Source organism: Cavia porcellus, unplaced genomic scaffold, assembly GCF_034190915.1.
Source record: "Cavia porcellus strain 051 isolate PalLab524CR breed Dunkin Hartley unplaced genomic scaffold, mCavPor4.1 scaffold_12, whole genome shotgun sequence".
Lineage (NCBI taxonomy): Eukaryota > Metazoa > Chordata > Mammalia > Rodentia > Caviidae > Cavia > Cavia porcellus.
In genome coordinates this window covers 81,596,538-81,619,392 of record NW_026947495.1, presented here as the reverse complement: position 1 = coordinate 81,619,392, position 22,855 = coordinate 81,596,538, and the positions used below count along the sequence as shown (strand labels likewise).

At 48.7% G+C, this 22,855-nt stretch overlaps 1 protein-coding gene across 1 annotated transcript in view; it reads left to right on the top strand.

Annotated features, from left to right (window-relative positions):
* Rftn2 (raftlin family member 2) overlaps window positions 1-22,855 on the top strand; it is a 48,285-nt gene that overhangs the window by 5,001 nt on the left and 20,429 nt on the right. Inside the window, exons 2-3 of the mRNA XM_003463362.5 lie at window positions 21,315-21,498; window positions 22,656-22,770. Of these exons, the coding sequence (XP_003463410.1) occupies window positions 21,315-21,498; window positions 22,656-22,770 (299 nt within the window). The remainder of the gene's footprint in view (window positions 1-21,314; window positions 21,499-22,655; window positions 22,771-22,855) is intronic.

Below are 22,855 nucleotides of genomic sequence, written 5' to 3'. Positions count from 1 at the left end.
GCAGGACGGAGAGGGTGTAGGACATTCAGACAAAGGCAGTGTCCAGAGCATGCAGGACACAACCCCAGGTCAGCCAGGAGATGGAAACCCAGCCAGAGCAGGGACGAGGCGTGGATAGGAGGGACAGGAAGCCCAGGGGACAGAGATGCATGACACTGTGTCCAGCTCACAAGCAAACAAGGAAGCACACGTGAAGAGCACAGCAAGGAGCTACTGCAGGTCATGGGACATGCTTAAAGGTCAAAGGACTGTCCCCCAGGCTCCATCGAGGCACCCACTCTGGGGAAACCACATGGCGCCCTTGACTCGGCAGAAGAGCCACTCAAAAGAACGTGTGCATGTTTGCACACCTGAGTACACCCTGCCCAGAGCTCCAAGGACAAGGAAAAGTAGCTTGTGGTGAACTCAGAGAGGCGCAGAATCAGCACTGGGCTCTGGAAAGGCTGGCCGGCCCACTCCAACCCGACACGGCCACACACGGCACAGGACCAGCACAGACGCACCACACAGCTGCACACGTACAAGGCGGACCCACATGCACGTCACCTGAGGACACACCCAAGTGCACACCGATGGCAGTGCCTCCACACAAAGCTCAGGGCTCAGCAGACACGGCGGCAGTGAGGCTTGGAGGTGGTGGTGCTGGGGATCGACTCTGCAGGGCCAAACCAGCAGCCTGGACTCTGCGTACGGCGTCCGCCTCATTTCAGGACAAGTGATTGTCACTGAGGGTCGGTAGTTTTGTTTGTGTGTTTTCTTCCTTTTTGTGCGTGACGTTTCCTCCTCCCCAAAAGGAAAGGTTGAGATCAGGAACAGGAAGGGAGTGTTGTCTGCTGGGTTTGGAGCCCAGGGGTAGGGGGCTCTGCTCCGCCTGGACACTGCGTGGGACTCGGGCGGTGGAGGCGTGGACAGCGTGGAGCACTCGAGGGAGGAGGCAGGAGACCGAGGCTCTGGGCTGGAACCAACACAGGCGACCATGCCCACCTGCACAAGGACCCACGTGAGTCGTGGAGCTTCCTTAGAACCGCAGCGATGTTTCTTCAGGAAAACACACCACAAGCCCCCACAGAGGATGCAGCTCCCCTGAGAACAAAAACACTGCGAGACGCTCCTTGTCCTGTCCTTTGTGTTCCAGGTCACTTAGACAGGAGAGCAGATCGGATCCTCCTCCCCTCAGGTGCCCACGCCGTGAAGCGCTCGGCGGTCTGTCCCAGTCTGAAAGCTCTGCCTGTCTCGCATCTGAATTGGCACAAATCCTGGCACAGGGCGACCCGTACGACGAGGTTCCACTTTCCTGTGGGCACCGGAGTGTCCTTTGGTCTGGGACCAACGCTGGCAGATTACCTCACCCCTCTCCCCCCGAGTGTGCGCACAGGAAAGTCATGGTAATCCCTGCCCCGGCTGAGTCTTCATGACATTAAGAATTGGGCGCCAAGCCCTCGAACGGGGCGCACATGGGACACACCAGATGTTATGCACTGCTCTTGCCGTCGGTGGATAAATAGCGGGGTAACCGTCAGCTTCCATGTGACATGTGACATGTGACAAAATTAGTTGCTAGGGTTTGCATGTTTTACTTTGGTTTTGGGGAACAGTGGTTGATAAATATTGCAAAAATACACACCCGTCTTCAAGGGTGAGAAACAGCACCTCTTGGCCTGATCCTCAGAGCTGGTCAGTGGAGTAAAACTTCCCACTGAATGAAGGAGTGCCCTCTGCCTCTGTGGAATGGTCAGGAGACAGACTGGGCTGGAAGCAGGCCGGGAGACCTTCCCGACTCAGCCCTCCACCAAGGCACAGAAGTCCCAACTGTCCTGTAACTCCAACACATCATGACACAGGGCGAAGTGGACCCTCCCCCAAAAGCATGAGCCCAGCTACAACCAAAACCATGAGATCGGGAGGCGACGTCAACCCCAGCTCACGGGACCCAGGACACAGACTTGGAGGGCAGTGGTGGGTTGTCTGCATGGGGCCACAAGCTCGGCTACATAGGGTGCTGTAGTGGGAGGAGTTTGGTGCCCACCCAGACCCTGTCCCTGCTCCTGCCCCTTGGGTCTGCCGGGGCACTGAGGTTAGGACAGCAGCCAGGCCAGCCGGCTGGGTCTCCACACTCTGTGGGCCCAGAGCCCACTGCAGGCCTGGCCACACAGGCTCCGTGCACAGCCCAAGGTCAAGCAAAGTGACAAGAATCAGTACATACTTTTCAATAGTAACATTTAATGTAAATAGTCTCAGCTCTCCAAGGAAGACACAGCCTGGCAAACTAAATCAAAACCAAGGCCATCAATGCATTCATTCCCAGCAAGAGAGACACGACTTGTCTGCAAAGGCCCAAACATGGCCTGAAGGAGAAACGATAGAAAATAATACTCCAGGCAGCTGGAGCCCAAAAGCAGGCAGGAGTAGCAAAAATTGGCTTCAGCAATGGCTAATCAGAAGAAACAAGGAAATTTGCAACATATAGAAAGGAACAATCCACCAAGAGGAGACAACAATTATAAACACGTGCACCAAACAGTGGTACAATTTCATAAAGCAAATAATGCTTGACATAAAAGGACAGATAAGCCCCAACACAGTTAACACCGCATTGTCACAAATAGACAAGTTAGCCAGACAAAAGATCAGTGAAGAAACACCAGCATTAAACTACAAATAGATGAAATAGGTTTGACAGATGTTGATAGGGTGTTTCACCCAACAACAGCAGAATACACATACTTTCTCAGCAGCTCAGGGAACTTTCTCCAAAACACAATGGTACTTCAGACTTAATTTATCACAGACTTAATTTATTCCTTTTGGAATAAATTTGGAGAAGAAGACCATAGTTGTGGACATGCTTGTATTTGTCACCCAATTCAGAGTTCACAAACCAAAGTAAAATTTTGCCAGATGCTTCTGGTTGCAAATAATTCGGTGTGCAAACAGAAGTGTTTGTGAACCAAGGTAGCACTGTAGACCATATTTCAGACCACAGAGCAAGCGTCAAATACAAAAGAACTCAAATACTCTCAGGCGTCCTATTAGATCATAATGGAATGAAACTAGAAACCGATAGCAAAAATAACCACAGGAACTACACAAGCTCATGGATTGATAATTCATTCTTGAACCATCGGTGAGTCATTAAAATAAAGTGGAAGAATAATTTCTAGGATCAGATGATAATGGAAACAGCATATCGGGCTGTGTGGGCCACAATAAAAGCAGCTCTGAGAGGGGAGTTATAACCATGAGTGTCTACACCATTAAAACATCAATCCCAAATAAATAGCTCGATTATCTCAAACCTGGAAAACAAGGACAATTAATCCCAAAAGTGGTAGAAAAATGAATAAAAATTAGAGTGGAAATAAAATTGAAACTAAAAATACAAAGGATCAATGAATTAGTTTTTCTTTGAAAAACTAAACACAATGAACCCTCAGCCAGACTTACCAAAAGAAATAAACAGGGTCTGTTGTAGTCAGGGGCTGTGAGGAGAATGATTATAGTCAGGACACAGAATTTAGAGTATTGTTTTATGATGGTCACCCAGAGTTAAACACAAGAAAGGGCAGGAAATCTGTCCCCAACACTAAAGACCCAGAATGTTCAGCCAAGGGCCTGGATCCCACAGCAATGTCCTGCGTGAGTCCAGCTGAAGACCCAAAGCCCATGACAGTGCCTCCCACGGGTCCACTGGGAGGTCTAGAGCCCACAAAAAGGACTTACGCCAGTCTGTTCTATGGGTCTGTGCTGGGAAGGCCCAAAGGTCAGTAGTGGAAGCTAGAAAGTCTATGCCATGGGGTGAAGGAGCTGTGAAGAGGTTGAGGGTTCTACATGGGAGCCAAGATGTCACGCTCATAATAAGGACCAGGGATGTCCTGAAAAATACCACAGCCTTCTTCAGCAACAAAGAGGTCCTGAGCTCTTCCAACAATGAGAACAGCTGAGTATATGCCAGAAAGCCAGCGTGACGAGTTCCTCCTGGAGATTAAACAGCACACGTCTTCCCCTCTGGAGCCAGGACGTGATGCTCAGTGTAAGGACCAGAGTGCCCCAAAGTGAACCACAGCCACTCTCACCAACAAGGTCCTGAGCTCCTCTGATGACAATGATTGAACTCACACTGGGGAAGCTAGTCACGACGAGCTCCTTCAGGAGAACCAACGGCTCAAACAGCAACACTTAGAGAAGCCCACAGTGCCTCACTCACCTCCTCCAAGTCTGAATTATGCTGGCAACTTTCCTCAGGTGGAACATCTATGCTCAGCACTATGCTGACCTAATTCAGCTGCTGTTAAATTGACCACCAGTTTTTAATCCATAATAATCCACTCCCGGTCAACTCAATACCCACATGTATATCCTTAAACCAATCTTTAGTGGCAGATTTGTAAAAGTTAACACATCTTAGTCTATTCAGATTTACATTGCTGCAACAATTATGTACTATTTTTATTCCTGCACCAAAAGCAAAACATTTAAAGGGTGACCAAGGTTCAACATTAAAACACAATACTTTGATTAATTAACCTGGTTACAAACATATAAAAGCATTGAAATTACACTAAAAGAACAATCACGGTTCTTGCTTCCCATTAACTTTTTTTTTTGTCTTTTTTCTTTTTATCGGTACCGGGGATCGAACTCACAACTGCCTGCTTGCAAGGCAGGCGCTTATGCCGCTGAGCTAAATCCCAGCCCCTTCCCATTAACTTTTAACATGGCATATAAGGATCTCCTGCAATTCAAATGTACTCTTCATTTTTCCATTGCCCTGTTCTTCTAAATAACTATATTTGCCTGTTTCATCTTTGCAACCCACAGTTCCAAGGAGCCTTCTTCTTGGCCAAGTGTTTTAAATTATTCTACTGACTCTTTGCTCTCAATTTCCAACACAGATCTGGTCAAAAGCCCTCAGAAGTAACTGTGCTACCGTCCCCCCAGTAGCCTGCACTGAAATTGTCCTGCCACCAGGTAGTATCTCTAAAGACAATCAAAATGAAGGCCGAAGCACAGTATCCTACCTGGACTCCAGCAGCCGCTGCAGTCCTTCTCGACAGAAGCCTCCCGAGCTTCATCTTAACCGGCAGTGTTTCCATTGTACTGACTTTCCAGGCTCCGACCAGAGTCTCAAACATAGGTCACAGCATACAGGGGCTGTCTTTCGGCCAGTCTCTCAAAAACTCTCCAAACTAATTTCCAAGGCTCTTGAGTCACGTGGCCAGGCAACAGAACAGCAAGGACCCCGCCCTCTCGGTACCAATTTCTGTTGTGTGGAGAACAATTAGAATCAGGACACAGAACTTGTAATATTATTTTATGATGATCACCCAGTTAAACGGAAAAAGTGCAGGAAATCTGTCCATAACACTAAAGACCCAGACTATTTAGCCCAGGGCCTGGATCCCACAGCACTGGCCTAGGTGAGTCCAGATGAAGACCTGGAGCCCAGGACAGTGGGCTCCCATGAGTCCACCGGGAAGTCTAGAGCCCATGACAAGGACTCACGCCAGTCTGTTCTATGGATCTGTGCTGGGAATGCCCAAAGGTCAGTGATGGAAGCCAGAAAGTCTGTGCCAGCAGGGGGAGGGAGCTGTGATGATGGGAGCTGAGAAGTCACACTCAAAATAAGGACCAGGGCTGCCCTGAAAAGCACCACAGCCATCCTCAGTGACACGGAGGCCCTGAGCTCCTCCGACAATAAGAACAGTTGAGTACATGCCAGGAAGCCAGCGTGACGAGTTCCTGCTGCAGATTAAATAGCTCACATCTTCCCCTCTGGAGCCAAGGAACGATGCTCAAAGTAAGAACCAGGGCTCCCCCAAAGTGGACCTCAGCCACTCTCACCAACAAGGTCCTGAGCTCCTCTGATGACAATGGTTAAACTCACACTGGGGAAGTCCATCATGACAAGCTCCTCCCAGAGAAGCAGCTCCAAGAGAACCAACGGCTCAAACAGCAACACTTAGAGACGCCCACAACACCTCACTCAGCGTCTCCACATCTCTATTTATGCTGGCAGCTTTCCTCAGGTGGACCATCTACCCTCAGCACCATGCTGATTTAATTCAGCTGCTGTTAAGTTGACCACCAGTTTCTAATACATAACAGAGCACAAATTAACAGAATTAGAGATTAAAAAAAAAGTGCAGTCACAACAGACATCACTGAAATCCACAGAATTATTAGAAATTATTTTTGAAAACTTATATTCCAGTAAATTGGGGAATCTTGAAGGAATGCTATACCTGTAGATATATGCAAACTACCAAAATTGAGTTAAGGTATAAAACTCTAAACAGATCTTCTGTACATAGTGGTGCACGCCTGTAATCCTAGCACTTGGGAGGCTGAGGCAAGAGGATTGTTATGAGTTTGAGGTCAGCTTGGGCTACAAAGTGAGCTCATGGCCAGCCTGAAAAGCACAGAGAGACCCTGTCTCAAAAAGACAAAAAAAAATCTAAACAGATCGATAACAAGCAATGAAGTTTATATAGCAATAAAAACTCTACCAACCAAGAAAAGCCCAGGCCAAGATAAGCTTTACCCAGGTTCTCCCAGGTCTTTACAGAAGAGCTGACGTCACTGCTCCTCAAGCTCCTCTGTGTAACACGGAAAAAGTGTCCCAGAACCATCTGTGAGGCCAGCATTACCCTGATGCCAAAGGTAGGCGAATCCACGAATAAAAGGAAACTACAGGCCAATATCTTTGATGAACATGCATGTAAAAAATCCTGAATAGGTCCTTGCAAACAGAATTCAACAACTCATTAGAAACATCACACAGCCGGTGATACAGCTCAATGACACAGTACCTGCCTGGCAAGCACGAGGTCCTGAGTTCAATTTCCAGTACCAAAAAAAAAAAAAAAAAGAAAAAAACCATACAGCACTATCTCATCCCAAGTATGCAAGGATGGTTCAACATACCTAAATCAGTAACAGTAATTTACTGAATAAACAGAATCAAGGACAAAAAAGATGTGTCTTTGACAAAATCCAACAACCCTTGATTTTAAAAAATGATGAAAATAGGTATGGGGCCTGATGTGGGGGCACATGCCCATACTCTCAGTAGGTGAGAGGCTGAGGCAGGAGGGTGCTTGTGGGTTCTAGGCCAGCCTGCACTACAGGGCAAGACCTTGTCTCAAAAGAAGAAGAAGAAGGAGAAGGAGAAGGAGAAGAAGGAGGAGAAGGAAAACAGGAGGAGGAGAAAGAGGAAAGAAAAAACAGGTATAGAAGTCTTTAACCTCAAACTGATAAAAGGCATATATGACAGACCCAGAGCCTACATACACTGAATGAGGAAAACCAAAAGCATCCCTCTAATCAGGAATGAGATGAAGCTGTCCACTGTTACCACCCATGTTCAAAACTCAAAATTTCAGGGGGCTGGGGATTTAGCTCAGCAGCATAAGCACCTGGCTTGAAAGCAGGCAGTCGTGAGTTCGATCCCTGGTACTGGTAAAAACGAAAAAGCAAAAAAAAAAAAAAAAAACCCTCAAAACTTCAGCCAGAGCAACCAGGCTAAAGAAAGAACAAAACAGATACAAACAGGAAAATAAGTCAAATTATGATTTTTTATTCATTTGTTGATTTGGTACCAGGGATTGAACTCACGACCATGTTTAGCCAGGCAGATGCTTATGCCGCTGAGCTAAATCCCCTGCAACCAAAGTCTCATAGTTATGGATAAAATGATGCTGTAGATAGAAGCCCAAAAAATCCACCAGAAGACTTTTAGGCCTGGCAATTTGAGAAAAGTGGTAGGATACAAAATCAACACGCGTCAATCAATAGCATCCCTATACGGTGAAAATGAACCCACTGAGAAAGAAATCAGGAGAAGTTTCATTCACAATATTATCCAAAAATTTTAGATATCTAGCAATTAATTTAACCAAGGAGATGAAAGTCGTCTATAATGAAAAATATAGAACTCCAAAGAAAGAAGTTGAATGGGTCATTAGAAAATGGAAAGCCTCCTTCGTCTTTTTTGTTTTAGAGCAGAAATATTTATTGAGAGAAAGAAAGAAAGCTTCTGTCTGAGAGAGAGACAGAAGGGGTCCCCAGTGGGCTGCCCTAGACTCCTTTGTCTGGGACCACCAGTATTAATACTATGAAAATAGTGATATCACCACCAAAAGTGATGCAATCCCTATTAAAATATGAACAACATTCTCCACAGAACTAAAAATCAAAACAGACCCAGAATGAACAGAGCAATCTCGAGCAAAGCTGGAGGCACCCTAACACTGGGCTGGCTCCAAATCATACCACAAAGCCACAGTAACAAGAGCAACATGAAACTGGCACAGAAACAGACATGCAGACCAAAGGAACAGAACAAAAACCAAAGAACAACCGCCATACTCCCACTGTTAGGGTTGATACATTGTGTCAATTTGAGAAGTTTAGACGTTTAACTAAGTTAGCAGGGAGCCAGGGTCCTCACTTTGTAAACATCCTCAGTCTGTGCAGGAAAAGGGCAGGAGATGGTGTGAGCGCTGCCCCCACCTTGGAGTGGGGAGTAGCCTGCTTATAACATTGAGGGATGACAAGGGACTTGGCTTCCCTCTTTTGCTCTGGCTGCTTTTGCCGTCTTCTGTCACCTTGGACTGTTGCCGCTATGCCATGTCACTCTGCCTTGGAACCAGCTGATTATACACTGAAACTTCCACAAACTGTGAGCTAAATAAACCTTTCCTTCCTTCATTTTGGGGGTCAGATATTTTGTCTCAGCAACAAGAGAAAGTAACCAAGACAGAATTTGGTACCAGAGAAGTGGGATCATCGCTGTGAATATACCTGACCATATGGCTCAAGAGCCTTTGGGAATGGTTTGTGGGAAGAGTTTTGAAAAGTTTGGAGATGTTGCCTGAAGGAGTAGCTCTGGAATTGCCTTACCTGTTCTGTGTGGAGATTCTGGTCAGTGTTCAGAAGACCAGAAGGCTGACGGAAATCCTGCTGGTGAAAACCATCTGGAGGTTTCTGGTGGGAAGGAGTGCTGGACTCCCGATGTGTGTTTTGGCTTTGCAAAAGGTTTCCTAAATTTTGCTCAGAGACTTTGTTTAAGACTAGGATTAAGGGTGGCATGCTAATTAATCTGGCTGAAGAAATTTCAAGGCAGTCTTATGTTAAGGCTATGGCATAGCTATTGTTGGGGGCTTTTAGCCAGATTTATGTTGTGAATCAAGAGCAAAGAGCCCAGCAAGATGATATAAAACATCGTGAGTTTGATCAAAAAGGAAGCTCCAGTAAATCTGTGGGCTGCAAAGACAGAGCTGAGGAGATCTCGGTTGCTGAGGAGGAACAGGAGAATAGACATGATGGCACGTGGGAAACACAAAAAACAAGTCTCCTCTCTTTGCAGCCTCAAAACTGAAAGACGTTGGTTCAAGGAGAAAGCTGCAATGTGCCGTGTTTCAGAACGGCAGCACTGTAGAGAATGTGTTCCTCAGAATTGGATTCAGAGTGCCCAGTAATCCAGGCACTCAACTCCCACAGCCAAGAGAGAAGAAAGCCTGGCTTCTGCTCTAGCTGGCAGCAGACCTTGGCATCACCCACATGGCGCTGGTTGTAGATGCATGCAGAATGCAAGAGTGATGAGGTTAAGAAGGCCTCCACCCCGATTTCAGAAGGCCTGGGAGCCCAGGAATGTGCCCCTGAGAGGGCAGGGTGTGAGCTGTGAGTGTGAAGCCAAAGGTGCAGTGGTGTCCCCAGAAGTTTGGAAAAGCCAGGATCCTGGATCATTTAAGGAAAGTTGCAAGGAGAAAGCAAAGTGGGCCCCTAAGAAAGAAGCCATGGAGGGGCTGGGGATTTAGCTCAGCGGCATAAGTGCCTGCCTTGCAAGTGCACAGTTGTGAGTTTGATCCCTGGGACTGACAAAAAAAGAAGAGAGCCACAGCCACCAGGAGTGCCATGGGGTGGAGTCACTCAAGCCCTTTGGAGCTCACACTTTGCCACAGATCGCTTCAGGTGCTGGGCTTGGAACTACAGGACTTAATGTTTAGGGCCCCTGCTGGATTTTGGTCTTGCTTTGGTTCCAATCCTCTGTACCCACCTTTTTGTAACTTTTGGAATGAAAATGTTTATCTTGTGCCATTGAATGTTGGAAGTGTTTAACTTTTCATTTGCACAGGGGCTCACAGCTAAGACTTTGCCTTGCAACTTGGAGACTTGGGACTTGGATTTTTCAGCAATGATGAAACTGTTAGAACTTTGGCAACTCTTGCAGATGGACCAAATCCCTTCTGTGTAAAGGGATGTGCATGAGTCTTTAGGAAGAATATTATGATTCTAATATATAATACAATGTTGATAGATTTAATACTGGTTCTTAAGAATTGTTAAGCCTGTGTTACAATGTTCAAGTTGTGAAATGGTAAGAATAAGAAGGATGTTTTTATATCTGGAAACCTGGAATGTGTCTGGTTGCCAAGATACCTTTGACAAAGGGTGAATTGTTATGGTTGATACATTGTGTCAATGAGAAATGTAGCAGTTTAAGCAACTCTGCAGGGAGCCAGGGCCCTCACTTTGTAAACATCCTCATCCTGTGCAAAAGGAGAACAGGAGATGTATGAGTGCTACACCAGCCCTGGGGGAAGCAGTTAGCCTGCTAACAATGTAAGGGAGGAAAAGAGGCTTGCGGGTCCCCCCTTTTGCTCTGGCTGCTTTTGCTGTCTTCTGCTGTCTTGAACTGTTGCCATGAGCCTGCACCAAGTCTTAGAGCCAGCTGATTATGGACGGAAACCTCCGCGAACAGTGAGCTAAATAAACCTGTCTTTCCTTAATTTGGGTGTTGGCTATTTTGTCTCCATGATAAGAATAAAGTAACCAAGACACCCATGGCTATGATTTTGGCAAAGGGGCCAAAAACATATGATGGAGAGAAGACAGCCTCACGAGCACGTGGTGCTGGGAAACTGGGTATCCATCTGCAAACCAAAGTGGGGCTCCTGCCTCTTTCTCTATTCTAAAATCTAATCAGATATAAAAACAGAATCTTTAAAATCACTGGAGACACCAGGAGAAACACTTGAAGCCAGAAGTACAGGCAAAGATTCTGCAAATAGGTCTCCAAAAGTGCAAGAAAAATTATCAAGTCAACACAGGAGGTTATGTCAAATTACAAAACTTCTTAAAACAGAGGAAATCATATCAATAATGTGAAAAAAAACTAAAAAAATGGGAGCTAATTTTTACCAACCACTCTTCCGATAAGATGACAACTATCCAGGACATGTAAAGAACTCAAAAAATTAACCCCCAAAAAAACCAATGACTGAGTCAAAAACAACGAGTAAATGAACTGAGTAGACACGTGTCAAAAAAAGTACGAAGAAGCAATAATTAGATGCAAAAATAGTTGGCATCTTTAGCCATTAGAAAAATGAAAATCAAAAGTAAGATTCCATCTCATGCTTTCACTCAGAACACGAAAGACCAAGAAACACAGGAATTCAGGGGAGAGACCCCTCCGGCATTGGTGGTGGGAATGCCAGCTAGTGCAGCCCTACTGAAATCAGCATGGGGCCTCTCAAGACCCTGACACTGAAACCCCACCTGACCCCCTATTCCGCTCCTGAGTGTGTCCTTGCAGGAGTTAAAGGCTGCTACTACCAGCACACGTGCATGCCCACGTTTCCAGCAGGCACTACCACTCAAAACAGCTGAGCTCTGCAGGTGACCTCAGTGCCTGCCAGCAGACGCCTGGAAATGGGGACCTTGGGTTCTTCTGCACTGCAGAGAGAAGTGCAGTCATGTCACCTGCAGGGAAGCGGGCGCACGCAAGACCACCGTGCTCAGCAAAGTAACCCAGACTCAGAACATTAAGAATTGCATTTTCTCTTACATGAGAAATCTAAGCTAGAGGAGGGTAATAGGACTGAGCAGCCGGACTCTGGAGATGGGAAAGGCGAGAGGAAAAGGAGAGGAAGGGAAAGAGGCTGAAAATGGTCCACACTGCTACGTGCACGTGCAGTCCCCAAAACAGACACCGCTGTCTGCATCACAAACACGCGTAATCAATAAAATGGAAAGGGGGCTGGGAGAGGAATGGAGCCGCGGCACAGCCTGCAGATGCCAGCTCCACACAAAGAATGCAATCGTGTACTGCAAACACGTTCTAATACAGATTTTAAGTAAAAAATTCTACATTAAAGGAGGTACAAGGCAAAACAAAAACAAATTTAAATCTGTGGATATTGTTTTTAGAGACTATAAAAATGAATGAACAACTGTTGCTTAACCTTTGACACATTCCATTTTAATAATAAAAACCCACTTTGCATTTGTATAGTTGTCAAGGCAATTGCAGATTCTTTCCCGGTTCCTAACAATAGCCCTGGAAGATACACTAAAGCGTCTACAAATCTCGGGAGCATTGATGTAAGAGTAACCAGCCATAGCCATCAGAGCTGTAAACAGCACCATTTGTTCCATGTCTCAAAGAACCCAGAGCGGGGCAGGAGGCTCGCAGCTGCTGGACTCCAGCCCGAGCCCCACAACCCCACAGACTCCCCATGCTGGGGGGGAGCTGAGCTGCTGGTGCTGGGCGCCAGGGTGGGGATACAGGGCCAAGCCGGCTGCACCAGCACTGCTGCCAGACGCAGGCTCTCCCTGGGGAGCACGGCTCTGTCCCAGCACCTCTCGGATGCTGCTGACCCACTTCCGGTCTCACTTGAGCACGGCTTCTACCAACACTAGAGCTGGGGTTACACAGAGGGGCTTCCCAGCCCAGGCCGTGGCCTAGATCCCTGCCAGCTCGCCTTGCTTCACATCAGTGGTGTGTTTCTGCAAGGCCCATGGTCTTGTGTCACCCAAGTCCCAGTGAGGACAACTGATGAGCCACCAGCCTCCACCCCCTCACCACCACCACCCCACTAGCGAGGAAGGATCACACCGTGACCTAGGTGGCCAGCCTGGACCCGAGCAGGTTCTGACCCAGAGAATCCTTAGGGTGGTCCAAGGTGAAGTCACAAACCAGTGAGAAACAGGCTGCGTCAGCCTTCGGACAGGGCTTGCTCAGAGTGGACAGTGCTGAAAAGCCTCAGTTTGTTAACATTTTTAGTAACTGGGAACCATTACAGAAGGATCTAGGTTGGGGGAGAGGTGCACTTGTCAGTTTTCTGTCTGTCACGGGGACAAACACCTGATCTCTTCAGGGAAGAAAGATTTATTGTGGCTGACGGTTTCAGAGGTTCAGTCAATGGTCTCCGGGCTGCACAGGCCAGTAGTGAGGCAGAAATGTCCTTCTGGAAGGGCTTGGGGTAGGGAAGCAGCTCAGAGCAGCCAGGAAGCAGGAAGAGATGGAGTGGGAGTGTGAGGGGGTGCCAGGCCATGCTGGACCCTCACGGAAAGACAGCTCCCTCCTCACTTGGGTCACCTCCCATTGGCTCCGAAGTTGGTCAGGTCGGTACCCTCAAGGTCCAGGCACTGCAGAGCCCTGCTGCACCCAGGACCTTGCCTCAGGAGGTGGGTCTTTGGGGTCACTGCATATTTAAGCTGTAATAGGGGAGTCTGAGCATTGCTGACTACACCCCGGGACTAGTCCCGTGCTCTCTGAGCGTCCCTAGGGCGTGTGGGGAGCTCCCTTCCTTGTATCAGCCTGGCCTCTCAGACATGACATGGTAGAGTGGTGAGCTGGGAACCTGGGTCAGGATCCTCACCTAGAGTCCTTGGGTTGGCTTGTTTTGGGAATAGACCCAAATCCCTGCCATCAGCTTTTACAGGAAATGTGTGTTTTGTTTTTCTTCAAGAGCCACCATCCTCCTGCCTCAGCCTCCCAAGTGCTGGGGTTACTGATAGAATTGTGAGGGACAGTGGCTGAAAAGATAAGAAGTATGATATATAAATGACCTTTATTTTAAGAATGCGGGGAGAGACCCCCAATCTCCTGGGGTGTGGCATCTCCCCCTGGGGTCAGCCATCTCCCCGTGGAACACGTGCAGTGGAGGCATACATGTAGCTTAGGTTGGGGGTGGTGTCTGAGGGGCATTAGGGATGCACAGGTAGCCCATTGGTATTCTTTTGGCACCTGGGACAAATTCCTAGAGGTGGGGAAGATGGAACTCCTTGGTTCCGCCTGAGGCTTTACCGCCTACAGTGTCCTGTCTGGGCCAAAACTCTTTCATATCCCATCTTATGATTATTATTATGAAAAGAGGTGAAAATTTCTTTTTTTACTGCTTCCTGCTGGAAGGGGGCGCTGTACTGGGGTCTAGGGGAGTTGACAGGATGACAATTGATGCCCATGTAGAAGCTGGTGCCAGGTGTTTTAGCCAGGACAACGTCACTGGTGAATGCATGTATGTTAGACTGGAAAAACAAAGAGACAAGATGTTATGAGGAGGCATGGCACTGTCATATTTAAGGCCCCAGGTGAGGTAGAAGGAAAGGTGCTTTTGATTTTGATATGTCATTATATCAGGACCATGTTGAGATAGAAACATTTCCATGGTAAGGCAGAATTCTGAAAAATAAATGTGGGGTTAGGAGGAGTGAAGTTATGAGAGGTGATTACTCCCCCATCTGAAAGGGTAAAAGTTAAGACGGTAGGTAGGTAAGGCTAGTCTCTGGTATGCATGACATTGGAGTCTTTTGGAAATACTGTTAAGAGTCTTGCTGTAAAAAGAATAAGAAATTAGAAACCAAACTGGATAACAAAACATGACTTAGCCTGTGAACTGTGGCTGCGAGGGCTTGGTAAGGCAGAGATGAGTAGGCAACAGGATGGTTAGATCTCGGGCTGGAAGGGCACCACTTAGCCTGAGTGATGTGAAACCAGGATGGCAGTCTAGCAACTCTGATCACTGTGAGGGTGCCAAGAATATCAGGTATGGGTCGCTGTTACCTGGTTGTAGTCCTTGGAATGATTTGCTGTAACAGGACTTTAGCAAGTATATCAGCAGTCTCCCTGGTTGTGTGAAAGGCTTTTATGTATCCTGAAAAAGTATAGACAAAGGTGAGAAGGCAAAATTTATCTGTCAGCCTTACCAGGTTTCCTGAGAAATTGGTGAATAAGGAAGGGGGTGGTTTATATCACTGAGGAGAGGTTTACTAGCGATAACAGGTGTTAAGCTGTTGAGGCCTCAGTGTCTGGGTCAGCCTGTATAAACACAAGGGAATAAAAAGCATTTTTAAGATTTAGGACTGGAGAGTGAGTGGTGGAGGGAAGATTTGGCACCACTGGGTGGATTGGGAAGAAGCAGTCTGGGACCTGCACAAAATAGGCCCTGTTTATAAATGCCATAGGTTGACCCTCAATATCCCATCATAGAGATTGAGGACTTACTATAGCAGCCTGAAAACTTAGGAAGAACTCTGTAAATATGGCCTCTATGTCCAGAAGTATAGAGAATGTCTTACCTGAGACTTTTAGTGGGACTTGGACTCTGAGACAGAGTCCAAGTGGGCTGCTATTGGCCCTGAGCCCAGTCAGTCTTCAGCAGCAAGTTTAAGCAGATCTGTTGGTGATGAATCTGGCAGTGTTGGCTTTTCCTGTGAGGGCTGGAAGTTAGGATGGCTTACCCACTCTGTTGGCTAGGACAGTCCAGTAGCCCTGGGGTAAGGTCTCATAGGAACGCCAGGATGGGGCACTCTCTTGCCCAATGTCTTTTGCTGCATTTGAGGCATGGTCCACAGTGGGGGGGGGGGGGGAGCTCCACCTTGTGTTGGTTTACCTGTCTCAGAACTCCAAGTGTCACTGTTATCTCTGTTGTTGAAAACATGAAAAGCCATATTAAGAAGGTCTCTGTGGAGTTTGAAGGTCAAGTTTTGCCTTTTTGTTTGGGATTTGGTATACAGTAGAAGGTATCTGTAGAATTAAGTAAATATGCAGGAGTCAAATATAATCAACAGGGTATTTATGACTTTAGTAATGGCTTCCCATAAGGAGGACAAGTCCAGAGAATTTTAGGAACTGACATGTAATTTATGTCATATATAAGTATCTCTTTATGTTGTTAAAATGTTTAATGCCATCTGATTTTTAGAGAATGGCCTGTTTAATTAATTTTTACCTTTTTATTTAGGAGAGAAATCAGCTACAGTGTTATTTAATATCAGTTGAATATAGTTAATTATGGCTCGGTGGAGGGCTGAGCCAGGGCAGGCAGACAGGCTGGGAAAGGTTTAAGTTGGCTTCTGCTGCAGTGTTGGTCTTGTTGTTTTGCATATATCATGTAACCCTTGTTTTGGAAAAAAGCTAGTGGTTCCTAGTGAAAGGAATTTATAATTATTTTTTAATTTTAACAGTACAGTACAATATAGGCAGTGAGCTTAATATCAAACATTACTAGTGGTTTACAGCAAAAGGAATTTATAATTACCTCTTAATTTTGGTTGTTAAACATTTAGGAAATTGTTGAAGGCTTTAATTGATAAATAAGGCTGGTAAAATTATCAGGTGGCCACTTCCCCGTTTATCAGCCAAAGTCTTGTCTATTGTCGGCTTATTTAACCTTGATTAAGTGGTTTGAGAATGTAAAAAATAGCATCTCTGAGCCGAGGAGGTTTATCTGTGTTTTTCTGTGTTTGTGGTCAGAGCGGCGCTTGTGCTTGGGGGTTGGGGACTATCGCGGCAGGTGGATAGAGCATGCCCAGCGTGGGGGCTGGACACGCAGAGTGGAGGCGGGGCAAGCGCCCAGACGGTCAGGCTGGAACTGCCCTGGAAACGCATGCAAGGCGGGGGGAGGCATTGGCGCAGTGATGGTGGGCACGTGGAGCATGGGGGGCAGAGCTGGGAGGCAGAGCTGGGACGCGGTGTGCTGGGATCCTGCACACTGGGACCCTGCGCGGGGCTGGGGCACCCCGTGAAGCTGGGGCTGCTCGAGAGGCATGGTGGGTAGCCAGACCGACGCAGAGCTGAGCCGCCACGTGGAGCCGGAACTGCTCACAGGGCACGTGGATTAGGGCCCAGCGTTAGAGCTGGACCCACATGGAGCTGGAGCGCGGCATGAGAGCTGAGACACTGCGCGGAGTTGGGGCACGGCGTGAAGGCTTAAAGCAGCAGTATCTCTCAACACTGGGCACACCTCTCCCATCTCGGCAGGGAATGGGTCAGTGCGCAGGGGAAGCAGGGAGGAAAGGAGACTCTGAGAAAGCTCCGAAAGGCTGCAGAGAAAGACACTATTATCTCTCTAAGTGGGGGGAGGGGTAGGGATCCTGGAAGAGGGGGAAAGGACGCACATTCCCAAAACAAAGGCTTAAAGATAAAGAGTTTTGTAAACTTGTCGTCAGTATGATAAGCTATAGATAGGTATGTTGTTTTTTTTTTTAATTTTAAGAGTACTCAGATTAGAAATCAACCATAGCAAAGGTGTGATCTTTTGGGAAGTAGAAAAGGTATTTTTTTTATGGCTAAATCTCAGGTGAGAAATGGACTGTGGTCCAAAGGTTGAGCCATCACCCGTCCTTTGGAACAAATGGCAATTACGGTTCCAAATCTCGTATTTCTCAGTGATCACTGAGATCCACGAGTGGATTTATCATGGGTTTTAGTAACAGCTCTGCCCATGAGAACTTAAAAAGCTCTAAAGGATGTGAGAGTTCCTCAGTGTAAACCCAGGTTGGTCCAGAAAAACTCTGCCTTGGGCTGTCTAAGGGCGTGAGAGTGTCACGAGAACCCACGGAAAGGGGGAGAAAATTCACGTGGGGCCTGGCCCAGCGCCGAAGAATTCTCCAGAGTTTGCTCACCTGTGATAAAATGGGCCGGTGTTGTTTGTGAGCCAGCAGCGACAAGTTTACAGCTCCCAGGTGTAGAAGTGAGGAATTAGGGAACCATCCAGGATGCAGTCCGGTCCTGAACGTCAGGGGACTCAGACAGGAGGATCCCAGGAGTCTCTCGTCTGCCGTTCCCGGTCAGGGAACCATATGATAGAACTGTGGGGGCGGTGGCTGAAAAGATAAGTATGAAATATAAATGATCTTTATTTTAAGAATGTGGGGAGAGACCCCCAATCCCCAGGGATGCAGCATCCCCCCCCTCCCCGGTCAGCGATCTCCCCATGAAACACGTGGAGTGGGGGCATACATGTAGCTTAGGTTGGAGGTGGAGCCTGAGGGGCATTAGGGATGCACAGGTAGCCCATTGGTATTCTTTGGCACCAGGGACAAATTCCTAGGGGTGGGGAAGATGGAGCTTCTTGGTTCCACCTGAGGCTTTACCGGCTACAGTGTCCTGTCTGGGCCAAAACTCTTTCAGTTACAATGTGTGCTTCCACACCAGAATCCCTGGAGACTTTTCAGACCCACAATGCCTTTCCTCTTGGCGCAAATGGCACTTTCAACTCTGTCCCCAGAGTCACACACCTAGGGACAAGCATGTCACTGGCATCCATTGCTAAGCGGCAGGCCCAGACTCCCGCCTGTAACCACCACCCTGGCACGTCTGCGGGGTTAATGCCGAGGTTCAGAGAGAGGGGTGCAGGGGCTTCTCTAAGTCACACTGCTGGAAGGTGGTGCAGCAGGGCTGGACAGGTGGTGTAGAGAATGCTTTACTCTGACAGCCAAGATGCACTGCGGGAGGGCGACCTGCGACAGCCAGGCTCCTCCTGAGGTGCTGTCCCTGACTGCACGTTAGGGAGGACGCCTCTAGTTGCTCACTGTGCAGCTGCAGAGACCGAGCCTCAGAGCAGAGGCTTGCAGGGCGGCAGTTGGGGCTGGGACCCTCACCTGGATCCGCTCACCTTGGTCCAGTTTGCCGCTGCCCTCCAGGGGGCGCTGCCGCAGGGCCTGAATGTGTATCAGACACAGGCCCAGGAAGTAAACTTTTTTATTCTGAAAGAACAACCTTTTATTACTTCTATTTTAACTGTTACCTTTGAAAGAATGCAGACGGGTGGGGTCGGTGTAGAGGAGTCTCAGAGGCCCTAAGGATGCGACCTTTGCACCCATGTGTGCTCAAACAGTGCGGAGGCCGTTGATTGTTTCTCCTTTAGAGCTTCTGGGGTTCTCTGGTGTGATTTATACGTCTGGATGGCAGTCTGTGCACCACTGTTGATCCCTGATTGATGTGTTGTGAAATTTTGTTGTAGTTTCTTCTTCTCCTCCTTCCTTCTTTCCTTCCTTCCTTCCTTCCTTCCTTCCTTCCTTCCTTTCTTCCTTCCTTTCTTCCTTCCTTCCTGTCTTTTTGTCTTTTTGAGACAGGGTCTTGCTATGCAGTTCAGGCTGGCCTTGAGCTCCATTTGTAGCCCAGGCTGGTCTCCAACTCAAAACAGTCCTCCTGCCTCAGCCTTCCAAGTGCTGAGATTGCAGGTGTGAGTTACCACGCCCAGCTTCTTTCTTTCTTTTTATCCTTGAAATAAAATGGATTTGGAAAAATATTAATAACATCTGGAGCTCTCTTGCATGGGTGTGCCCTGCATGGACATTTCTCTTGCTACCCATAACCAGCCCCCCAGGTGGCTCGGCCCTGGGCAAGCGGTGTCTGAGGCCGTGCACACAGGGAGTTAGGAGGTGCGTGTGGGGCAGAAAGGCCACCTTTCTGGCCCCCTGCAGACCCCTTCCCTTTGCAGTGAAAAAGCTTCACGCCTCTGTCACACCTCTGTGCGCCAGGGTCCATTTTCAACAGCGAGCCAAAAAACACAAGCCTGCAGTGAGTGGACCTGCGCAGTTTTCTTCGGGTCGTTTATTTGTAAGACGCTGCACGGTGAAGGAGTCTGCCTCTGGGTTGTAGGAGTGATGACGATTGTTTTGGAGTGACTTTAGGTTGCTTGAAACTAAAAGGAATCTTGGAGGCTGGGGAAGTAGGGGTGAGCTCAGAGGTGCGTGACCTGCATGGCCCACGGCAGCACGGGGGTGGACAGTGCTCTGGGAGGGTGAAGTCGGCTCGGTGCCTCGGGAACTTGGGCCGCGCAGAGCAAAGGAGAACGCAGGGTTGGAGGCCAAGAGCCACGGAGACAATGCTGAAGGTGTCATGGATGGAAAGACAGCCCAGCAGCCTGACCGGGAGCTCCCAGGCCCAGGTTGGCCGCCTCGTGTCATTTCCAGGCGGGAGGACCAGGCCCAGGTGCTGGCAGATACTTGGTGGACCCCTGCTGGCTGCCAGCATGAGGTGCAGGGCACAAGATCTGCTGGGGACCCCCGCCCGGCCAGGCGGGCGCTGAGCACACCCCTTACTCCAGCCACGATGGGGTTCCAGCCTGCTCTAGATGATCACTCCTTCTGTTTGCTTGGTTTGGAATTTTTTTTGGCTGAGGATGTAGCTCAGTGGCACAGAGCCTGCCTGCCAAGCACACGGTTGTGAGTTCAATCCCCTTACAAAAAACAAAAAGACCTGGTTTGATTTTTTGTTTTTTGTGTTTTTTAGACAAGGTCTCACAGTGTAGTTCAGGCTGGCCTTAAACTCATGGGGATCATCCTGCCTCAGCCTCCTGAGGGCTGGGATCACAGGCATGCACCACCACACCCAGCTAGATAATAATTCTTGATTGTTTCTCATTAAGTGAAAAACAAAAATTGCCACGGAAAATAGTTCTTTAAATTAATACTCTAGAAATCAATAATATTTCCTTAGCGAGCACATCGCTTTCTCTTCCCATTGTGCACAAACCCTGGATTCTGTGTTCCGGCAGTCTCCTTCATGGCCTGGCTCAACTGCACACTGATTTCCCATTTAAACTTCGCCTCCGCCTAGAATTTTTGTTTATTAAAAAGGACTCCTGGATAACCTCCCTGTCTCAATTCCTTTCCTGCATTTATATTCGTACCGTGAGAAGCATACTTTAAGCTTTCAGAAGAAACTTAAAACAGGGTGGTTCTGAAGACCCGTTAGAGCACGTGATAATTGCGGCCTCACGAAGGCCGCTTCTCCAAATCATTCCTACTTTTTCACTGTATCGGTTTCCTTTTTAAGGACTTGTGCATCTCGTCATACACACAGTTGGCTCTGCAGATTGTTTCTTTCCTGTGTCTTCAGTCTATTTTAGTGAAAATCCTAAATATCCTCAGAATCTTTAAAACTGCCTGACTTGGGAAAAAAAAGCATAAAAGCTTTGTGTTTCCGCTTTGAGGACACTGGTAATATTGCACATGTGCAGTTCATGAGGCTGAGGCAGGAGGATCGCCTCAGCCACTGAGTGAGACCCTGTCTCAAAATAATAAAACCAAAAGGGTTGGGGATGTGGGTCAGTCCCAGTGCCCAGCGAGCTCCTTTGACGTGGCCCTGGCTTCGATCCCCCCAGAAGATACCACACAGGCTAGCGTGGGGGGTCTGAGACCTGGCTCAGGGATTCGCTGGGCGGGGTGGGGATCACAGGGGCAGTCACGCGCGGTGATGTGCACACGTGTGACCCTCTCTTTGCTTTTGCTCTCAGCCTTGCCCCACCCAGAAGTGATCCGGATACACTCGGTCACCGACATCCCTGCCCAGGTGGAGGCCTACTACCTCCAGGGCTACGTGGTGGGGGCTCTGCACCCCATCCTGCACCCCGCGGGACCCCGGGCGCCCCTGCCTGCAAGCCACCTGTACCGAGCGGTACTGCTGCGGCCAAGAGCCAGGTGAGCTGCGGGCGGCTGTGTCAGGCAGGGATGGGGGGACAGGTGGGAGGGACAGAGGATGGGGGTCGCGGCTGCGCCTCAGTGGGCAGCGGGCAGCAGAAGCTGATTCCTGCTCTGTGAGCATGGACGCTCCCTGTGGACCCGGGCCGGGCGAGGGTGGCAGGGGTTGGAGACGAGGGACAGCACTTGAGGCCGGTGGGGCCGGTACAGCCCAGCAGCTGAGGGCAGAGCATCACCCTCAGGAGCCCGAGACACTGCGAAAGCACTGCGCCCTCAGACGTGGGCAGCAGACAGCTGGGCTCCCACACTGCACAGACCCACGTCCACCTCTCCCCAGAGTGCATCACAGCAGCCCAGCTGTGATGGGGGTCAGAACCCCGAGGGCATCTCGGCAGCCCTCAGCCTCCCACCTTCGCCCAGCCGGCCACACACGCAGCCCTCCTGTGACACAGCCTGGACCCTTCAACCCTGCGCCTCTGCCTCCTAGAGCTGAGGTCACCGCGTGGGCCCCATGCCCAGCTCCCCCTTGAGCAGCTTTTTAAAATTAATAGCTGCTTTTCTAAACAGCACTGCAAATACCCCTGTACGCCCAGACCACACCTTTGGCAGCTTTTATGGTAAAAGGCCTGGCCCTTTCCAGCAGGGAATGAAAACAGTTGAAACGAAGCTTTAATCTCTCCCAAACCATCCCAGAGAGCAGGTGCAAACTGTTCATCTCCACCTCCGCAGTGATGGGTCAACGACTTTAACTGTGAAAGGGAGAAGACGATGAACTAAGTGGAAAAGAGTGAGAAAATAGGCAAATTGGAGGATTAGGAAGGGCAGCGAAAAAGAATCACAGGTGTGGCTGGGGCTGTGGCGCAGTGGCCCAAGGGCCCGGGTTTGAGCCCCAGCACCATGCAAAAACAGAGGGGAGGAGGAGGAGGAGAAAAATCTAAGTGAGCCAGGCATGTTGTCCCTCCGGGGCTGAGGCAGGAGGATCGCTGTGAATTCAATGCCAGGCTGGGCTACTGAGTTAAAGGCCAGCGGGACTATATAACAAGACCTTGTCTCAAAAAGACAAAAAAAAAAGATTCCCTGGTCCTGGCTCCATGCTCACCCCTCCCCGTGACCTTGTCACAGAGGAGCCGCACGCGTGAATATGCTCTCTGTTGCAGCCCCAAGCAGCAGGCAGTGCCCAGCACACAGAGGTGCCAGCGACTGGTCATCGAGGAGTGTCCAGTGCCCGGGGATGCACAGACCAGCGACATCGCGAAGGAGCTGATGGAGAAGGTACCTGCTTGCTTCCGGGGTGACCAAGAAATGAGCTCTTGTTTTTCTTTAAAAAGAATAAGGAGGGGCCAGGGGTGTAGCTGGG